Raw genomic sequence first — 19,802 nt, 5'->3', positions numbered from 1 at the left:
GAATAGGAATAGGATTACTTAATTAGTGCTGAATGCTATTTAGATTTTGAAAATTGAATTAGTTCGGAATTTTTTTTTATTAAAAAATATTTAAATATTTCAGACGAGACCTTGCTTGTTGAAAAGATAGAGATCTAGTTCCTAAAACATATCTGAAGTACTACAGCATAACTCTCCTTTAGGAAAAATTTACAAAGGGTTCTAATTTAGAGCAGTATAAATTACAAATTATATGTGTTATATGACAAACAGTTGTCTAAATATAAAAAAAAATTAATTTTCTTTTTTGAAATTATTTCAAATCGTAAAATTTTGACATATTGTTTTGTGGCTTACTTATAATGCAAAAGAGATTGTGATGAAATTAATCTGTGAATAAACTGTTATTTTTGAAGAAGTCATTTTGTGCCTCTTCTCTGTCCATGTCTGTTTAAATAAAACGTACTAAGAACAGGACATAAAGTTCTTAATTTATAGCGAATAGCATCAATATTGAAAACAAACAAGAGAATGAAATAGAAAAAACCATTTAAGGGAAAATATCTATTGTTTTTAAAGCTATCCTTGTTAAATAGTCCATGCCAGTACCTCAGATATTTAAAAGAATGCATACTTTATTTTTAACCTAACTTCAGAATTTGTTAGTTTTTTGTTTACCAAAAACGCAGTTGCAATTCTTGCAATGATCAAATACATGACAAAAATTTTTTATGGGCAGAAATATTGAAGTCAGAAATAACGTGAAATTTTCTATTAGAAATAGTAATACATTCATTTATGTACTTTACATTCTGATAGAATATATTTTTAAGAAACCTTAAAACTTGCAGAAATATTAAAATAGATCAATAGTTCCAACTTTCACTATTCTCTACTGAATTCTAATAAAGATTTTTAAGTATTTAGCAGTAACGTATTCATTTTCTGATTGTATATTATTTTAAAATGGTATCCAGGCAAAGACTAATTTGGTATTCTTTATATTTAATATCTGTGATGAGGAGGTTTAAAAGAAATACGAAGAAATCATTTGTATAAGAAAATAGCGCAGACATTTATTTATAGGGTATTCAATCGATTAACCGTTAATCGGTTAACCGATTAATTTTGGACGGTTAACTGTTCGAATAATTTGAAATTGCCGATTTTCAAATAACAAATAAACCGATTAATTTGTGTCGATTAACCGATTAACCGAAATTCCTTTTTTTTGCACTTTTTTGTATTTATTTTTCCGTTTCAATTCAAATACAAATTTCAAATTAAAATTAGATATTTTTTAAACATGATTAGTGAGTATGTATAACAACTGACTTACATGTATACGAAACTATTGAATTAATAATAATCTAAAACAATCCAAAAAGGAATATTTGGGGGATTCAAACGGTCTCCTATTAGGTCGTATTGTCATAATATCATAAAATATTTGTTTAGTTTAAACAAATTTTTGTTGAGTTTAAAACAAAAAAGTTATAAACTAATAAGACTTTCTGAGCTATGCTTATTAGTTTGTCATAAAATAACACTTTTTTTGTTTGCAAAACAACAAGAATTTGTTTAAACTAAAAAAATATTTTACGACATTATGACAATACGACCTAATAGCAGACCGTTTGAATCCCGCAATTCTTTATCATGCTTTTGATTTCTCCAACATATACAATCAGCGAGAGAGTTTTTTTTTCCAAGAAAAGTTTTATTAAATCTAAAGAAAAAAATCGTTTAAATTATATTATTTTTATAAATGATTATTTCAGAAGATCTCACTAAAACCCTAAAAAACTCACACATCGCTCATTTGCTGATAATTCAAAAAAGTCGTTTCGAGAAAAACGTCTTTGAATATTTTATGACATTTTACTATTTATTAAATAAATTTTCAACAAATCATGCGATTTCATTTACACTCTCACACACAAAAAAGAATTGACTTTTTTGAAAACTGATGAAACTATATGAAAGATTATAGAACAGCGTATATTTTGTATTACTCAGTTCATAAAACACGGATTTTGAGTTATGACGTTGTTGAAGCAAATAGGCAATATGTTTATAAAAATGATCTCAAATACCTTATTTGCTGTTTTTTATGTTTTTGTACACAAAATTCGTTGTTGTATTTTCAATTTAAAATGAAAATATAAATTATTCGGTTAATCGAATAATTTTAAATTAACCGATTATTAACCGAATAAATCTAAACCTCGATTAATTATTTGCTCGATTAACCGATTAAACCAGAAACCCGATTAATTGAATACCCTATTTATTTAACATGTATTCATCAATAATATTTTTTCAATTATCGACTGATGCAATCAAATATATAGTTGTATATATGTTTCTGGAAAACATTTCCACAGCGAACATGCACAATGAACTGCAGCCATGTGAATGGTAACTGTAACATAATATGGTTGCAGCAGTCAGTGAATGATTGCGGTGGTCATAATATTGTTGAAAATCTTATAATCATGTTGAAAATATATCACAATGTGATTTCTAGCCCACTTGGCAGGAGTCAATAAACTTGCAATATATCTGCCTAGAATCCATCTAAGAAACCCCTCAAGGCTCCAAAAAGGCATATCTCAGGTAGATGAAACATTGAAAACGATGCCAAATCCGTTTCAATCAACTGAAACAGAACTACAAAAAACTTCGTTATAGCTACATGTTGCCTTCTAGTTTTGTCGTTAAGATAATTCATGAAGCTTCTAGAATATGACACTGTGTATATAAATAGGTACAATAAGTTGCAGTTAGTCCGTTTATCATAGGCGCTGTTAGAGTTAATTGCGTTCTTGTACAGTGTGTATATTTATGTGAATTATAAACGCGTATTTGCATAAAAACACTGAATGACTATTTTAACTGTTGTTGTGTAAATTTGAATAAAGAGTTGTTACAATTTTAAACTACCAAACTGCTTTTAATTGCAATCAAAAGTATTCGGTTTATTTAAAGAAAACAAACCAACGTTTTTAAAAGGTAAAAACGTAACAATATTATATCTTATAGTTTACGACATATTCGAATTTGAAAATTAAAATTTAATTTTTTTCCTACTGGTCTGGTTTTTTGCTTAATATTGCATTTTTATCAATAATTTCTATATAACTTTAAAATTTAATTAAAAAAGATAAATTTCCACTATTTTTGGAATTCACATGCTCAAAGGTTGAGAATCCCTGACAATGACGTCTTTAGAAACTATAATGCCGAGGAATTATATCCACACCATCATTAGAACAACGGTATGGCGGCGGCCAATAAACATAGTACAAATGATGCCATGGACACAAGGTATACCAGCAGGACCTAAGTGTGGACCCAAATGAGCTATGATTTGAGGCCTATTTATTTCTACCGGTAATGTTTCCAATGACATCGATTAAGGATTGTTACGTCAGGAACTATTTAAGTTTAGTATGTAATACTTAGATAAATTCAGAAAGTACATTTGATTAAAGGATCAGATAGTAAAAGGCAAAGACGAATTATCTTCAGCTGAGAAATAATATTCCAATATTGTTAGTATTTTTCTTCAAAAATTCAAAAATAAAATTCCAAAATTATGAATTCTAATAATCACCCATGTATCCAGTTATTACACAAAAATGTTGTGCGCCTGCGCACATTTTTAAAGTATAAATTTGATACTACAAACATTTAATATAATGCATGCGATACCTTGACCAAAATCTCCTATCAAGCAAACATTCTCTTCAATATCTGGTAATTTCATTGAATTTTCTTCGCTGATGCTGATGCTGTCATTGCTAATTGTAATTAATTGTCGAGTGTTTCTAGTTTAATGGCTTTGGCGGGTAACTGTGACCCAGAGTTGGTAGATGGTGAGGAAACATCTACACTGACAAGACGATTGCCAACTCTTAAATTGCCTAAACTACCCACGACACCACCAACACTTAAGCCACCCCCTCCCGTAACAACAACACTATTATCTGTAGTATTGACAATTTGTATATTTAAAAGGCCATCGCTCGCATTGTTGTTATTATGATTGATGCTTATGTTGCTGTTGCTAGTGGCAGCATCTGTCGAAAGATTTTCCTCTATTTTAATTGGTATAACTTTGGCAAAGGTTTGCTTACGACGTTTGTGTCCTGATTTTCTATTACTACAATTAGCTGCACTAACAATGTTACAATTTGCCTCAGCACCAGTGGCTGCAACAGACTGGGCATGCTGAGCTGTAGTGGCAACAACTATGGGCAATGGCATAGACGTGGCAATTTTTATATGACCATTATTATTATTGTTATTGTTATGATTGTTGTTATTACTATTATGGTTATTGTTATTGTTAGTTGTTGCATCATTATTATTATTGTTGTTTAAAATATTAGTGGCGCTTGTTAGATTTAAATGTGTTGGATTTGCTATAAAAACTTTAGCTGTTGCATTTTGTAAAACATTTGCTAGATAATTTTGTTGCTGCTGTTGTTGTTGGCAATTCATTTGACTAGAATTTTGTTGTAAACTAGAGGCGTTTATTATTTGGCAACGTATATTATTATGACTAATATTACTATTATTATGATTACTAACACTAATATTGCTATTTAAATTATTAACTAAATTCTGTTGTGTTTGATTTAAAGCTGAATTTGTCAACAGCCGATGAGCTGTTGTGGTACCAATGGGCGTTGCTGCCATTATTGAATAACACTGATATTGTGGGGGCGTTGTAGTTGCTGCTGTATTCGGATTTCCGCTACTGTTGCCATCAGCATCGTTATTACTATTAACATTGCTATTACTACTACTGTTATTACTACTACAACTATTATTGCTACTATTATTGGTATTTGCATTAGAATTATTATTGTTATTGGTATGAGCATCTACCTGCATTGGTGTTATACACACGGTTCCATCGCTATTCGTATGTATTTGCTGGATATTGGCCATCATTGATTGATACATTGATGCTGACACCGGTAATGTAATCATATTACTAACGGACACTGGATAACCTGCAATAAAAATGTAAATTTAATTAATATTCAATACCAATCGAAGTTACAAATATTAAGGGAAATTGTGATTAGATGTGATTGGAGAGAGCCATTTGGTTGTTTGCATTGTGGACAGAATGGAGGAATTTTATGTGGGTTAAGTGATTTTTCACTTTCACATATTCAGAAATACTTAATAAATATTATGTAAGTAAATGGATGTGAAATTGGAAATAAAATGAAGACGCTGACTAGATCGAAGTAAGGAATGAACTATATCTACATATTTGTCACAAATTAACGCTGTTGGATTAAGTGTAAATTATCATCACTTTAAAATTAGCTGCAATTGCATATTTTGAGGCCAAGTAAATTTTCCCCAGTAAAACTAAAGCGTTAAGAATTCTTCGGTGAAATCAATATTTCATTACATTTCAATTAAAATCTAGGCGATGAAAGGTTGAAGTAAATGGATACCAGGGGGACATCGTCTCCACCAGGACGCCCCAACAAAATCTTAAATCTTTTTTGAGGAACAAATCAGTGATATCGTGCAAAGGGCGTTTGGTGAACTCTCTTCGTGCGGCGAAATCAAAGGATTGGTAGTCGACATTAAGAAGACAAAACTTCTTGATGTTGACTATACCAGAAGATATTAAGTGGAGCGTTTAACATCACTGAAACTCGAAGAAGCGAATCATACTATGCAGCTCATGCGAAATATTCAGTCAAAACTTCGTTTTTCATATATCGCTCATTTGCTGTGAATTTATTTATTGTTGAATCAATTAATAATGAAATTAATTCAAAACAGCTTCATTCCACATTTGAATGATTCAATTTTTGTTAATTCAAAATTAAAAAAATGTAATGGAAGTAAAATGTAATTATTCAATAACTTGTATTAAACTAATTTGTTATGGTTTTTAAATACAGACATCTTGAATGATAAGGAATTAATTCTACGTATGTTCAAAGAAAAAATTCAATACATTTGAAATACTAAGGAATTAAGACAACGAATTAATTGGTGCTCAATGCATTAATGGAATGGTAAAGAGATGAGAGATATTAATATAGCTCTGAATAAAATCTTTGAGTTGATCATTGTAGATATTGAACTTTGAAGTAGCATCGATAGATGGTGCTGGAAACATCTGGATAGTAATGCAGTGTATATAAGGTGGCCTTGAGAGCATCAACCAGTCAGTTTAATTTGAAGCATCGTTAAATTAAGATAAAGCATCGTTAAATTATATAAATTAACTGCCTTACAGTGTGCTGTATATGATGTGTAGATTAAACGTGTATGTATTTGTATTAAAATACTGAGTGACTATTTAAACTGTTGTTGTGTAAATTTGAATAAAGTGTTGTTACAATTTTAAACTACTAAACTGTTTATATTTGCAATCAAACAAATTAGATTTATTTAATGGAAATAAACCAACATTTTTAAAAGGTAAACATGTAACAATATCTACTTAGCGGAAAAATTCTTGTCCACACATGAATTTGTTCCGTATGGACAGAAACTTAACATTGACAAATGTTGTCCAAACAAGACAAATTCATGTTCGTACACAAAATTGTTCGCAGAGTGAACAAATTGATGCCTAGTCTAGATGGGGGTTTATCATGAACGCTTAGCTGTTGCTATTTTACCGAAACAAGACAAATCAGTTGTTGTGCAATTTATTTAAAATACACTGAGTTTTCTGCTGATTCAAAGACAATTGCAAATGTGATAGTAAGTGTGTTTGCCAATCACTGTTCTAGATACACATTTACAGCAATACTTTCTAGAAAATGTCTAAAAATGACTTGAAAAACACGCACACTGTAGGGTATATAAAATTCCCCTAAACCATATTTAGCAATCTCACATGTTTTCTTCTACCTTTATACTATCTTATCAGTTCGATAAGTATGGTACACATGCGCAATTGATAAAAGTGTATGTTTATCAGTTATAAATGTAAGAAGTGATAACAATAATTCTTCACTTAAACCGCTTACATAGACTAAATTAATTTAACAAACCCTATTTTCTAACTAGATAAATATTTTAGATAAAATTATAATATATTTCAACTCACCTTGACCATCCTCGGCCGTTATATAAATCTGACCATCTTGAGCCACTGTGGCTTCTGTTAAATCGACCGTCATATTTTCATGACCATTAACATCACCCAGACTTTGAACAGTTTGAATGGTGGCACCACCTTCTCCTTGATGTAGCTATAATAAGAAAATTAACAAAAGTTAAACATATAACACAATATAATAATATAATTAAATATAATTGGGTTATTCACACGGTCTACTATTTGGTCATATTGTCATAATGTCCTAATATATTTTGATAATTTAATCAAATTTTGGTTGTGTTTCAAACAAAAAAGTTCTAAACTAATAACATTATTTGAACTATGTTTATTGTTTTGTCATAAAATACTTTTTTTTGTTTAAAACACAACAACAACTATTATAATAAATTAGGATATTATGACAATATGATTAATAGCAGACCATGTGAATACCCCAAATTTATATTAAGAAATAAAACACTACCGTAGCAACACCCTGGACTTGAGCTGTGGTACCATCCGGTAATGTAATAATAGGATTATTAGGATCAACTTGTATAAGCGAAACAGTGCCGTCAGCATTTTGTATAGTTGATAAAACCGTTTGAGTGGTATACTATATAGACAAAAAGAGAATACAAAAGAAATTTAAAAGATTAGATGAATTATATTATTAGTTAACCAACAAAAAAAGAAGTAATTTAACTGATAAGAAAAATGTTAACAGAAAAACACATCAAAGCAAATGAAAATTAATAAATTAAGAAAAGAAATCAGTAAAAATAAACGAAATAAACAAAAATTAAAAAAAACGCAATAGATCTAGTTGTTAAAGGGTCACAAAATATAGCATACATTTAGGCCGTTTCTATAAAAATTATAATTGCATAACAATTATTTTTTTTACAACAGTTTATTGTGTTTAGTATAGCCTTAATAATATGCTATATATTTCTTCATCAAAATTATAATAAGGTAATTTACGTGACCGTATTTTACCCTTGCGAAAATGCGAACTTTCGCACAATGACAACAAACATACGTATTATGTTTATAAATTATTGTTGTGACAGTGCGAAAGCTCGCATTTTCGCAGGGTTAAAAACGGTGACGTGAATTACCTTAATAAAAGAAAAACTCAAAGGATTTCAAATGCAAAATTATAAATTCAGGTTCAAGAACAGAAAACGAAAACGAAAAAGGCAAACAAAATAACACAACATCAAATTGAGTTGAAATTTAGTATGGAATTCTTTACGAACATCAACATCTCCCAAATTCATTGGTTCTATGCAAACTTGGGCATTGGCCAGCTGTTGAGAAGTCACATTTGTGGTCTGTATATGATGTTGCTGGTGGTGCTGCTGCTGTTGTTGTTGATGCTGTTGCTGCTGCTGTTGTTGTTGCTGTTGTTGAAGATTATGTTGCTGTTGTTGTTGTTGAAGATTATGCTGTTGCTGCTGCTGTTGTTGCTGCTGCTGTTGTTGTTGCTGCTGTTGTTGCTGATGCTGCTGCTGTTGTTGATGATGCTGTTGCTGTGTTATCTGTGTCATGGGCGCAGGACACAGTTCAATCTTTGTCGACGCTGGTAAACGTGCCGTTGTTGTTATATGTTGATCATTCGTACTTTGTATAATGGTGGGTCCAGGATTATTTGGATTATGTGGATTTGTTGTGGTTATTACAGTTCCTGAACTATTAATTTTAACCACATTTACTTGTTGCTAAAATAACGTAATGAATGAATGGAACGAATATTTATTGTGATTCAATTTGTTAACATTTTTTAGAAGCGAAGAATTAAGGACATTTTATTGCTGATATTTAGTATAACATTGTTACAAAACAAAAGATAATTATGACTAGGGTTGTGTCATGTTCTTAATTAGACATCGAATAGTATAAGCAATATATTTATATTATTACACAGATCTGCAAAACATAAGTACATTATACAATTTTTCTACAAAAATCTGTATTTGTTCGAAATTTATTTACATTTTTTTTACATAAAATGCTACTTTCTAAAGAAAAAGGATTATTTTTTAACATTTTTGTGTTTTTAAATTTAAATTAAACTCAAATAGAATTATGTTTTAAAACAAAGGTTTAAAAGAATTTATTTCAAATTCCATTTTCAAAATCAAAGTAAATGTTATCTTTTAAAATTCATTACATTACATTCATAGGCCTAATTCTCCAATAGTTTAAACTTATTGAATTTATTTCTTTGAGAATTCATTCCTTATTGAATTTTAAACTTTTTTTAAGTCAAGATAGCTTAATAAAATTTATTGAATGATTTAAATTTTCTTCAATTCTAATCTTATACAAATAAGCTTTAGATAATTTGTTTAAATTAATTTTTGCAAATGATTAAACGTTAAACAACAAGAAATTTAATGAAGAAAAACTATGTTAATACAATTTGGACTAATTTTGAATTAACAAAAATTTAATCATTCAAATCATTCATTGAATGAATTTAATTCTGAATTAATTGAACAATAAATAAATTCTATTCAAATCTGAATAATTTGTTTTGTTTTTGGTGGTTTTATGGAATGAATTGCTGACAAATTTAGTTCTGAATTAAGATTTTAGTGAATTAAGCTTAAATTGAATTAACTAATTCTAAGCTCTGTTTTAAAACACGAAAAATATTTGAAAACATAAAAGTTTTTCAAACAAAAAAATAATTTGCATGAATTTATAACTCATTTTTACCTGAAAATGATATTGATATAAAGCAAAGGCTCTAAAGACTTAATTCTTAATTCCATTTTCGAAATCAAAATAGATTTTATCTCTTAACCTTTTCTTCAATGAATTTATTATGAATTAATTTATACAAATTCCTTTGTACTTAAATTGTCTTGAAATCATTCCTTTGGGAATTAATTCTTTATCGCAAATTTCAATAAAGAATTAATTCTTTATAGAATTAAATCCTTATTTGAAGCAATTGAATGAATTTTATTATGAATTAATTCAACGATTAATGAATTATATTCAAATAAAGATCTTTGAATGATGATAAAGAATTTGCTTTGTATGGAATAGTGAATTGCTGACATTTTTTTAATCTGAATTTAGTTTTTTATGAATTAAACTTAATTGAATTCATTAATTTGCAGCTCTCATTGATATGAAGTGTACAGATGTAATTCAATTGCCTGACACTGAACTAAAATTACATATATGTTCAACATGTACTCCAGTAAGTTGAGAAGTATTTTTGTTTTGATTTTTAATATATTTTTAAATATAAAAAATTAAACCAGATCGACTTTGAAATGGCCAGCAAACTATTGTAGGACGTGTGGGGACGAGTATTAGTATATTGTTTGTCAATGCCCAAGTATTTAAATAGCCGGGTAGATAATCCCACAATGGATAAATGAATGGAGTTACTAATTGATTGACAGCGAAGTTTTTCATGGCAAGGCAGTTTTCTCAAGTGATGTGGCATATCCCCAGAGTTATATCACTTTAAGGGTTTTACAATTGACCAATTTGGGATCTGCAAGTGTGAATACTCTGTACATCGCCTTTCTGTACTAATTTTCTGCTCACTAATTTTCATAGTTACGCTTTTCTTACAAATGGAATTTTAAAAAAAATTGAAATATGTTGGTACCTATCAGAGCTGTAAATGAATCACTCATTTTTGAATTAATTCGCGAATCATTCACACAAAAAAATGAATTGAATGTAATTTGAGTCAATTCAAATGAATTTGGTAAAAATGAATTGCAATTCGTTTCCAATTCAAATGAATTGAATTGATTTTGAATTAATTCAAATGAATTTGGTAAAAATGAATTGCAATTCGTTTCCAATTCAAATGAATTGAATTGATTTTGAATTAATTCAATTCATTTACAATTCATTTGAATTGAATTGATTTTGAATTAATTCAAACGAATTAGAAAAAAAATTAGCAATTCATTTCCAACTCCGAAGCGAAATTCGCAGCATATTTAGCAGATTCTTCAATGTCATTAAGTATGCAGTATAATTAATCGACGGTTAAAAAGTCTTCCTTTAAATATAATGCGCCGTTACCATCGTCAGCTGGTGTTGAAAGATTATTTTCGTACGCCTCTATTCTAAACGTGGATTTCTTTCAGATGATAATTTTGAAAAGCTATTGTTGTTTAAGATGAATGATGCATTCTAATTAAATCTAATTAGCCTTATTTATGAAACTCAATTGTGTTTTGAACGACATACATTGTTATTTTTCCTGATTTTTGATTATTTTTGGAAGATAGTTTTATTTTTTTGAAATAAATATAATATAAATATTAGCAAAAAGTTTATTGTTGGGTGGTCGTGGGTCAAAAAATATCAAAAATTATTAATTGCTTCGTGAATATTAAATATGTTTTGTCGTTCAGTGTATTTCAAAATGAAAATCAGTTCTTCTTGAAGAAATAAACTCCAAACAATATGTTTTCATTGATCAGGCGCGTATACAGGACAAAGCTTTTCAATTTTTGTACTGGATATTTTCATTTTGGTAGGAGAAATCTTTCATTCCCCCTAGAGATCTGCTCTTGAATTTGATTGATTGCAACTCATTTTTGAATCATTCATTTGAATTGCTAATTCTTTTTTCTAATTCATTTGAATTAATTCAAAATCAATTCAATTCAAATGAATTGTAAATGAATTGCAACTCATTTTTACAAATTCATTTGAATTGGAAATGAATTGAAATTCATTTCTGCCTAATTCGTTTGAATTGATTCAAATTTCATTCAATTAATTTTTTCAATTCAATGAATTAATTCAAAATTTAGCTAATTCATAATGAATTAAAATCAAAAAAGAATGATTCATTTACAGCTCTGGTACCTATTAACACAAATACCATTAATTGGTGTGTTCCAGTATTAGTCAGATTTGCAGGATCTAGATCAGAAATAAGTAAAATTGAACAGAAAAACGCCAAAATATCTGGCGCAGACTGGTCGAACCTTGTTTTATTTAAAAAATCTGTAAAAGCTTACATTAATACTTAAATATTTTACCATTTTAAGTTCCTGTTAGTTAAAGTTTTTCTGTTTTCCTTGTACATTATAGAGTCTCACAGAATACAGTTGCAAATGTATACCGCTTAACATAAAAATTGGTTTGTTTTTATAAGATTCCTAAAATAATTCTTGTGAGTAGAAGCATTTTTTAAACATATGTAAACTGAATATCTCGATGTGAGACTAAACACCTCAGAGACCGAAAATATCTTGTCCACAAATCAAAGTGTTAGAAATTATCACTTTTTCAAGTTATATAAAATAATGGTTGATGGTTAAGCTGTTAGTAAGGTTTTTATACCTGTCATTCAAAAACTAACTCGGGTTGATAAATGTCGTGATGTCGTGCAAGCGATTTGGAGATCTGACAACCATTAATCACAAAGTACTAGATTTACTACCAATTCAATTCTAACGTAAAGTGTGCGAAATATTTAAACTTTTATACAATAAAATATAATAGAAATATTTTATATTTTATGTCCGCATTTATTTGTGCACAAGTAAAATCTTTAGCTCATAAAAACTCCGAAATTGAGCCGGAAAATTTTAAAAATGATTTTTTGAAAACGTACATACATTTGCAACTTTTTGGATTTCATATAAATTGAGACACTCTATTATACGGAGTTAAGTTTTGAAAAAGTGAATAGAAAACATATTTACCCTTACATTAGTTGTAGTATTTGTTGGTGCATTTGTTGTGTGTATTGTTTGTATAGTAGTGGCTTGATTACTAACAGGCTGTACAATCACCTCTTCTTCCTCCTCTTCCTCTTCGTGTGAGATCATTTGGGTTACTTTTTCCTCTTCGTCGGCAAATGTGGGCAAGAGATCTTCGCGGCCATGATATTTATAACAATTGATGACTATTTTACGTAAAGCATGAGTCCAGGATATCTAATTGAATTGGAAAACATGAAATATTTTTATTTTATTCATGTTAATTAATTTCTAATTGTCTCATAATAAATTACCTTCTGTTTATCGTCTTCAGATCTGGCATCCATGCGTACATTAGCCCAGGGCAATTCTTTGGGCCACCATGGTGGTCTGGTGGCCTCACGACCCCAACCCGGTTTACCTCTACCAGTTGAATACTTGAGCATCAGTGGTATGAAAGCTCTCAACTGGGCCTGTGTCATTTTTTCCACGGGCGTTGGTATACCATCAATTATAAGAGGTGGCAGTTCAAATAACGAGGGATCTTCTTGTGGTGGGGGTGGTGCTTGTTGGGCTAAAGCATTTTCCAATTCATCCATAACAATATTCTTAAGATTACGCACTACATCCTCTAGTGGTTTGGCACCAAAAACTTTATAGCTGGTATTGGGTTTTCCAGGTGTTGCCACCAAAACCACAGCCTGTTTGCCCACACGTCCGGTAAACTCATAGATTATGCCGCGCAATTTGCGCAGTAATCTATTCTGTTGCCTTTTGCGCACCGAGGGATTCGTTTCAAACGAATGTTGTCGCTTGCGTTTCTTTGACGATGCTATAGCTGCTGCAGCAGCTACACCCACTGGTCCGGCAGCAGCCAATTGATTGGCCAAATCATCTTGCACTGCAATATGAGTCAATTCCGTTTCATCGAACATGCTGCCATCACTGCTAATTAAATCATCGTCATCATCGTCGGATGCCAAACTGTCCTCAAGCATTTCTATCTTATAGGTCTGTTGTTGGTGTTTCACATTGGTTATGCTCTCAACTGCCGCCTGGGTAGCATGACTACCCGTCGATATTGTAGTCACATTCATTATGTGTGTGTGTTAGATTTTATTTTTGGTGTTTGCTTTGGATTAGATCTTTCCGTTTGGTATTTGGGTTTATGCTCCCTTTTCTATGGGATGCACCCAAAATCTTTGGTTTCGTTACTTATTCTATAAATTTTTTATTAAATATTGCACTTCTCCACTTTAATTGTTGTTAATATTTTTAGGATATTAAAGAAGAAATAGTAATAGAAGAACTATAGATAGATAGTGAGAAGAAAAGTTTTAGAGATTTCTGTTGTCTTGTGTTTAATCTGAAAATGTAGAGAGAGAGTAGAAGAAAAAATTAAAAAATAAATCGAAATATTTTCTAAATAAAAGAGATTTTTAAAATGTTATTTTACATACACTAACAGTTATTAAAAATTCTATGCATAATGAGAATTTGTATACCGAAAACAAGACCGACCATATGATACGGTCGGTCTTGCCCGACTATACTACTCCGAGTATATGATTATAAACAGTTTACTTTTGATATGAAAATTATTTGTATCGAACCAACAATATTAAGATATTTATGCTCGATAAAGTGATTTTCGGAAGTGGACCTTATATGGGAGCTATTATGGACCGATCGTCACAAAATTTGGTGGAAAGATTTGCGTATATATGAAACATATTTGTGTTGAATTTTATTTGGATACTAACATACATGTTTCAGAGATTTATGCACATTAATGAAATTTTCGAGAATGGTGCTTATATGGGAGCTATGGAAAATTGTGCATCGATCGGTACTAAATTTGGTAGTACGAGTTCGCCTTATATACCCTACAGGGTGTAGGGTAAAATTAGTATGTATAAATATTAGATTTATTTAGTATTACGTGCAATAAAATTAATTGTAAGTTATAACTATAAAATATTGTATTTAGATTTTAATAGGGGCACGTTTTTCTATAATAATTTGCAAATGAAATGTTTACTCCAAAAACGAGATGCCAATTATATTTACTAGTTGAAAAGCATCAATTAAATTTTGTTTAACAAATTGTATTAAATTTTCAGGAGTGCAACCGCAAAATATTGCTGCAAATTGCCCGAAATTATGTTTGGTTACTCATAGACCCCTAGGGTGTCTATGTCGTAGACCCCTAGGGTTCCATATATTCTATGCCAAAAAAGAAAAATATTATTTAAGAAAACACAATACAATTCTCCGAAGTTTAATTATATGCAGAGTCATATTATTGGTCAATTAACAAGGTCTCTTATCATGTCATAATGTCCTAATATTTCACAGTGGTTTTTATTGTTTTTCAAGCAAAAAATGTCCTAAAATAATACTACTCTGTATGCTATGTTTATTGTGTTATCGTAACCAAGTAGTCGAGTCGTGATATATTAGGACATTAACCATATGTGTCAAATTTAATCATAATACCCAAAGATCTTTATGTAAATATTTACATTTACAGGTTTTTAAAAAGTGTTCAGATTTTTTTCAAAAAGTCGGGTTAAAAAATTTCCAGAAAATAGCTATTATCGGTCCATATTTGATAGGACCATTCATTTGATATGCATACATATTGTCTACGTACAGAACATAATATCCAAGCCCTCGAACAATAGTACCCTTTAACACATCCACAAAGAATCTCAGACTGCATCTATTCAACCCTAACAACATTATGGTTCATACCATGTCCAATTTAGGCCATGTGGCCCTTTACACATAGTCGTCAATAGTTTTAAAAAATTGTTGTTGTGCTTCAAAAAAAAAATCTTAAAATAATAAGACCTTTGTTTATTGTTTTGTCATAACTAAACAGTGTAAATCTAATGCTATATTCACATTTGCAGAGTTGATCATCTCAAAAGTGATTAAGCTCTAATCACTTCAAAATCGAGATGATTATCCATACAATTAAATGATTTGTTAATCACTTCAAATTGACATGATTAAAAATTAATCACTTCATTAATCACCTCAAACCGACTATGATGTAGCATCGGCCACCATTCAGTGTAATACCGACAAATAAATTTTGACAGAAGTTTTTTTTCCTTAAAAAAACCTTAAATAATCCATCAATGTTCACAATTTTATCATTAATAAGTTTAAAATAATCTGCTGATATCTTTAATAAAGTATTTATTTCCATATTTAATGCTTTAAAGAAATATAAATTTGTTTGTTGTTTATTTGTCATCATTTTAGTGTCAACTTAATCATCTTAAATGTAATGTGAACGGCTTTGATTAACTTAATCAAAATTTTGCTTAAACGCGTTTAAAAGCCCAAGTGTGAACATAGCATCGTCGAGCGCTTGCTATGACGTATATAACGCTATAGTTATTTTTAACCCGAATTTTATTTTCACCAAAAAAAATTTGTATCATACATTTTTTTCATTAATGAATTCTAAAATTTTTTAAAAATTAAAAAAAATAAAATAAAATTTTTTTCACTAAAAAATTAAAAAAAAAACTTTTGAAATGAAAATTACTAAAAAAAAAATATTTTATTCACAATTTTTTTCATTAATAAATTAAAAAAAAAATTGACAAAAAATTAAAAAAAAAACTTTTTTAAAAAAATTTAAATGAAAATTAAAAAAAACATTTTTTATTAATTGTTTACATACTAACTTATGAGGGTTGTTTACATCAGTCATATTTTATAGTGTTATTATTTTATGACATACGACTTTATGACTACCGTGTGAATACCCTAAATATGTATGAAAATTATGTAAAAAGCATCAGGTTTACCATAATTTTGATAATTTGTTTTTGTATTTTTTTTTCAAGATTTGCGAAAATTGATAAACCAAAATAAACAATGATTTTAGTGCTGGATTGAAGCAAAATACTATAAATATTCAATAAATAAGTCAGCAGTTTCAAAAATTAAAAAAAATGTAAAGGTATAGTAAAAACTCAACTACTCCAATTCAAGATAATTTAAGTAATAATTTAAAATTTAATTTAATAATCTGCGAATCTTGTTTTTCGGGTCGTCGATTATTTCTTTTCAATATAATGGCACTTTTGTGAAAAAAAACTCAGTACGAACAAGTAAGAGTGTTATATTTCATATTCCCACCATCAATATGTAGTTTTGGTCTTCTATGGGGCCTTGAATCAGTTATGGTCAGAACTGCACAGCATTGATAAATTTCTTAAAACTTTAAATGACTTTGGTCATATCATATCTTATTTGAAAGATATTTCAAAGGTATTTCAAATGATATATATCTTAATCCAGATATGTTAAAAAATCGCAATATAATTTCAGCTTTAAAGCTTTATAATTGTCAAACAAAAAGCTTCAAAACTCATATATCATATATCTTACAATTAAATGCTGTATAAATGGTGAATAAATTTTAAACATCGATGAGTTACATTTAATGTATATTTTTAACCAATTATTGTTCTTTATTCGGATTCGTTAATGTATGTCACTATAAATATTCAAATTTTCAATAATAAACTTAAAAAAACGCCTAATTAAAAACTAAAAATAAAATCTCGCAATGTTCCACACTCATTGTAAAATAAATTCTAATTTAATGAGAGAGAGTAAAAACAAAACACACAAGTCTGTTTGTTTGTTCGTGGGTTCGTTTTTTGTATTTTTTTCTAAAATTATTTCAAAACTATAATTAACATTAAACGTATTACAATGACTACAGTCAATATGTCAGAGAGTATGTGTGCGAATGTTTTAAAACAAGACATCATGTAGAAATAATAAAAAAACAAAAATATTCTTAAAAAAATTTACAAATATTTTATTGTTGCTGTTTGCTATTATTGTAATTGTTATACTACATAGTAGTAGGTACAATATAGTATGTAGTGATAACAGAATGAGGTCATTTATGTCGGTGCACTTAATTGAAGTCACTTTGTTGGAAACACACACACAAAAAAAACAAAAACTCCACATTAATGATTACAAAGATTTAATAAAAAATTATTTTTAAAAAATAATGTGCGCTTGCGTAAAGTTTTTTTTTAAAAAATATATTTTTTTCAATAATTTTTTTGTTTTTTTCGTTATAACTTTTTCAAATAATTTTATTTTATTTCTAATAATAATTTTCAAATATGTACTTGCTAAATTCTTTTTTGTATTAAATTAAAACTTACGAAAATATTGCGAGAATATTATTAGGAATATTTCAATATCTTTTGTTTTAATAAATTTATTTTTTTGTTATTGTTGTATTTTGTTTAAATTTAAAACTTCAACGCAGCGTTTAACGGTCATGCGTTAAACATAAAAATCACTTCTACACTTTAACGAACCACCCCACCGACTGAGCAGGAGCATTGAGTTGTTTCATTAGTACGTGTGTGCACAGAGAATAAAAGAATAAAAGAAAGCAACAAAGATAGAATTCATGAAAAACAAACAGAACAAAACGTAAATGAGGAAAAAAAATCAATAATAAACAGACTTTTTCGTGCTGTCGTTGTTTACATACACTTCGTTTCCAGGTACGAATCGAATAAGAAAAACTACCACCAAGTTTCAATAAGAGCTTTACGAACGAAACATAACCAACAACCCCACCACCAACAGCTATCACCACCTTACCATACAACTCATGGCCTATTGTATTGAATCTGTCAGTACCGTGTGTATGTGTGGACCACCCTTAAAACAAAAAGGGAACAATCAGCGATGGAAAAGTTAATACGATACTACATACGTATTTCAAATTCATAAATATCATAGTACTCCCACGACGCATTGGAATAACAGTAGTTTCTATAGAAAATGTTGTATATAACAGTAGTTTCCATAGAAAATGTTGTGTATGTATAACCATGTTGTGAATAACAGCAGTTTCTATAGAAAATGTTGTGTATAATAGTATTTTCTATAGAAAATATTATGTATTTCCTATAGAAAATTTTGTGTATAAGACTATTTGCTGTAGAAAATTTTGTGTATAACAGTATTTCATATAGAAAATTTTCTGTATAACAGTTTTTTCTATAAAAAATTTGGTGTATAACAGTATTTCCTATATAAATTTTGTGTATAACAGTATTTCCTATAGAAATTTTGTGTATAACAGTATTTTCTATAGAAAATTTTGTGTATAACAGTATTTTCTACAGAAAATTTTGTGTATAATGGTATTTTCTATAAAAAATTTTGTATAAAACAGTATTTTCTATAGAAAATTTTGTGTATAACAGTATTTTCTATAGAAAATTTTGTGTATAACAGTATTTTCTACAGAAACTTTTGTGTATAAGGTATTTTCTATAAAAAATTTTGTATAAAACAGTATTTTCTATAGAAAATTTTGTGTATAACAGTATTTTCTATAGAAAATTTTGTGTATAACAGTATTTTCTATAGAAAATTTTGTGTATAACAGTATTTTCTACAGAAAATTTTGTGTATAATGGTATTTTCTATAAAAAATTTTGTATAAAACAGTATTTTCTATAGAAAATTTTGTGTATAACAGTATTTTCTATAGAAAATTTTGTGTATAACAGTATTTTCTATAGAAAATTTTGTGTATAACAGTATTTTCTATAGAAAATTTTGTGTATAACAGTATTTTCTATAGAAAATTTTGTGTATAACAGTATTTTCTATAGAAAATTTTGTGTATAACAGTATTTTCTATAGAAAATTTTGTGTATAGCAGTATTTTCTATAGAAAATTTTGTGTATAACAGTATTTTCTATAGAAAATTTTGTGTATAACAGTATTTTCTATAGAACATTTTGTGTATAACAGTATTTTCTATAGAACATTTTGTGTATAACAGTATTTTCTATAGAACATTTTGTGTATAACAGTATTTTCTATAGAACATTTTGTGTTTAACAGCAGTTTGTATAGAAAAGCGAAATTTTAATTTTATTACTCTGAGGGTGAAAAGAAAATTATTATTTTGATACCGAAGAAAAGTTTCAAA

General features: G+C 28.7%; 1 protein-coding gene across 4 annotated transcripts in view; it reads right to left on the bottom strand.

Moving 5' to 3' along the window:
• The window catches only part of ewg (DNA-binding protein Ewg), a 51,718-nt gene that overhangs the window by 12,467 nt on the left and 19,449 nt on the right, over positions 1-19,802 (bottom strand). The window contains exons 2-7 of one of the 4 annotated variants that reach the window (XM_065507732.1): positions 13,101-14,152; positions 12,790-13,023; positions 8,344-8,805; positions 7,566-7,697; positions 7,088-7,232; positions 4,879-5,006 (exon numbers count right to left, since the gene is read on the bottom strand). In XM_065507732.1, the coding sequence (XP_065363804.1) occupies positions 4,879-5,006; positions 7,088-7,232; positions 7,566-7,697; positions 8,344-8,805; positions 12,790-13,023; positions 13,101-13,883 (1,884 nt within the window). In that variant the 5' untranslated portion in view covers positions 13,884-14,152. The remainder of the gene's footprint in view (positions 1-4,878; positions 5,007-7,087; positions 7,233-7,565; positions 7,698-8,343; positions 8,806-12,789; positions 13,024-13,100; positions 14,153-19,802) is intronic. The other 3 variants (XM_065507734.1, XM_065507735.1, XM_065507736.1) reach the window with 3 other exon arrangements.

Source organism: Calliphora vicina, chromosome 4 (assembly GCF_958450345.1).
Source record: "Calliphora vicina chromosome 4, idCalVici1.1, whole genome shotgun sequence".
Classification (NCBI taxonomy): Eukaryota; Metazoa; Arthropoda; class Insecta; order Diptera; family Calliphoridae; genus Calliphora; species Calliphora vicina.
The sequence above is the reverse complement of the archived record's forward strand: the minus strand, read 5'-3'. Positions and strand labels throughout refer to the sequence as shown.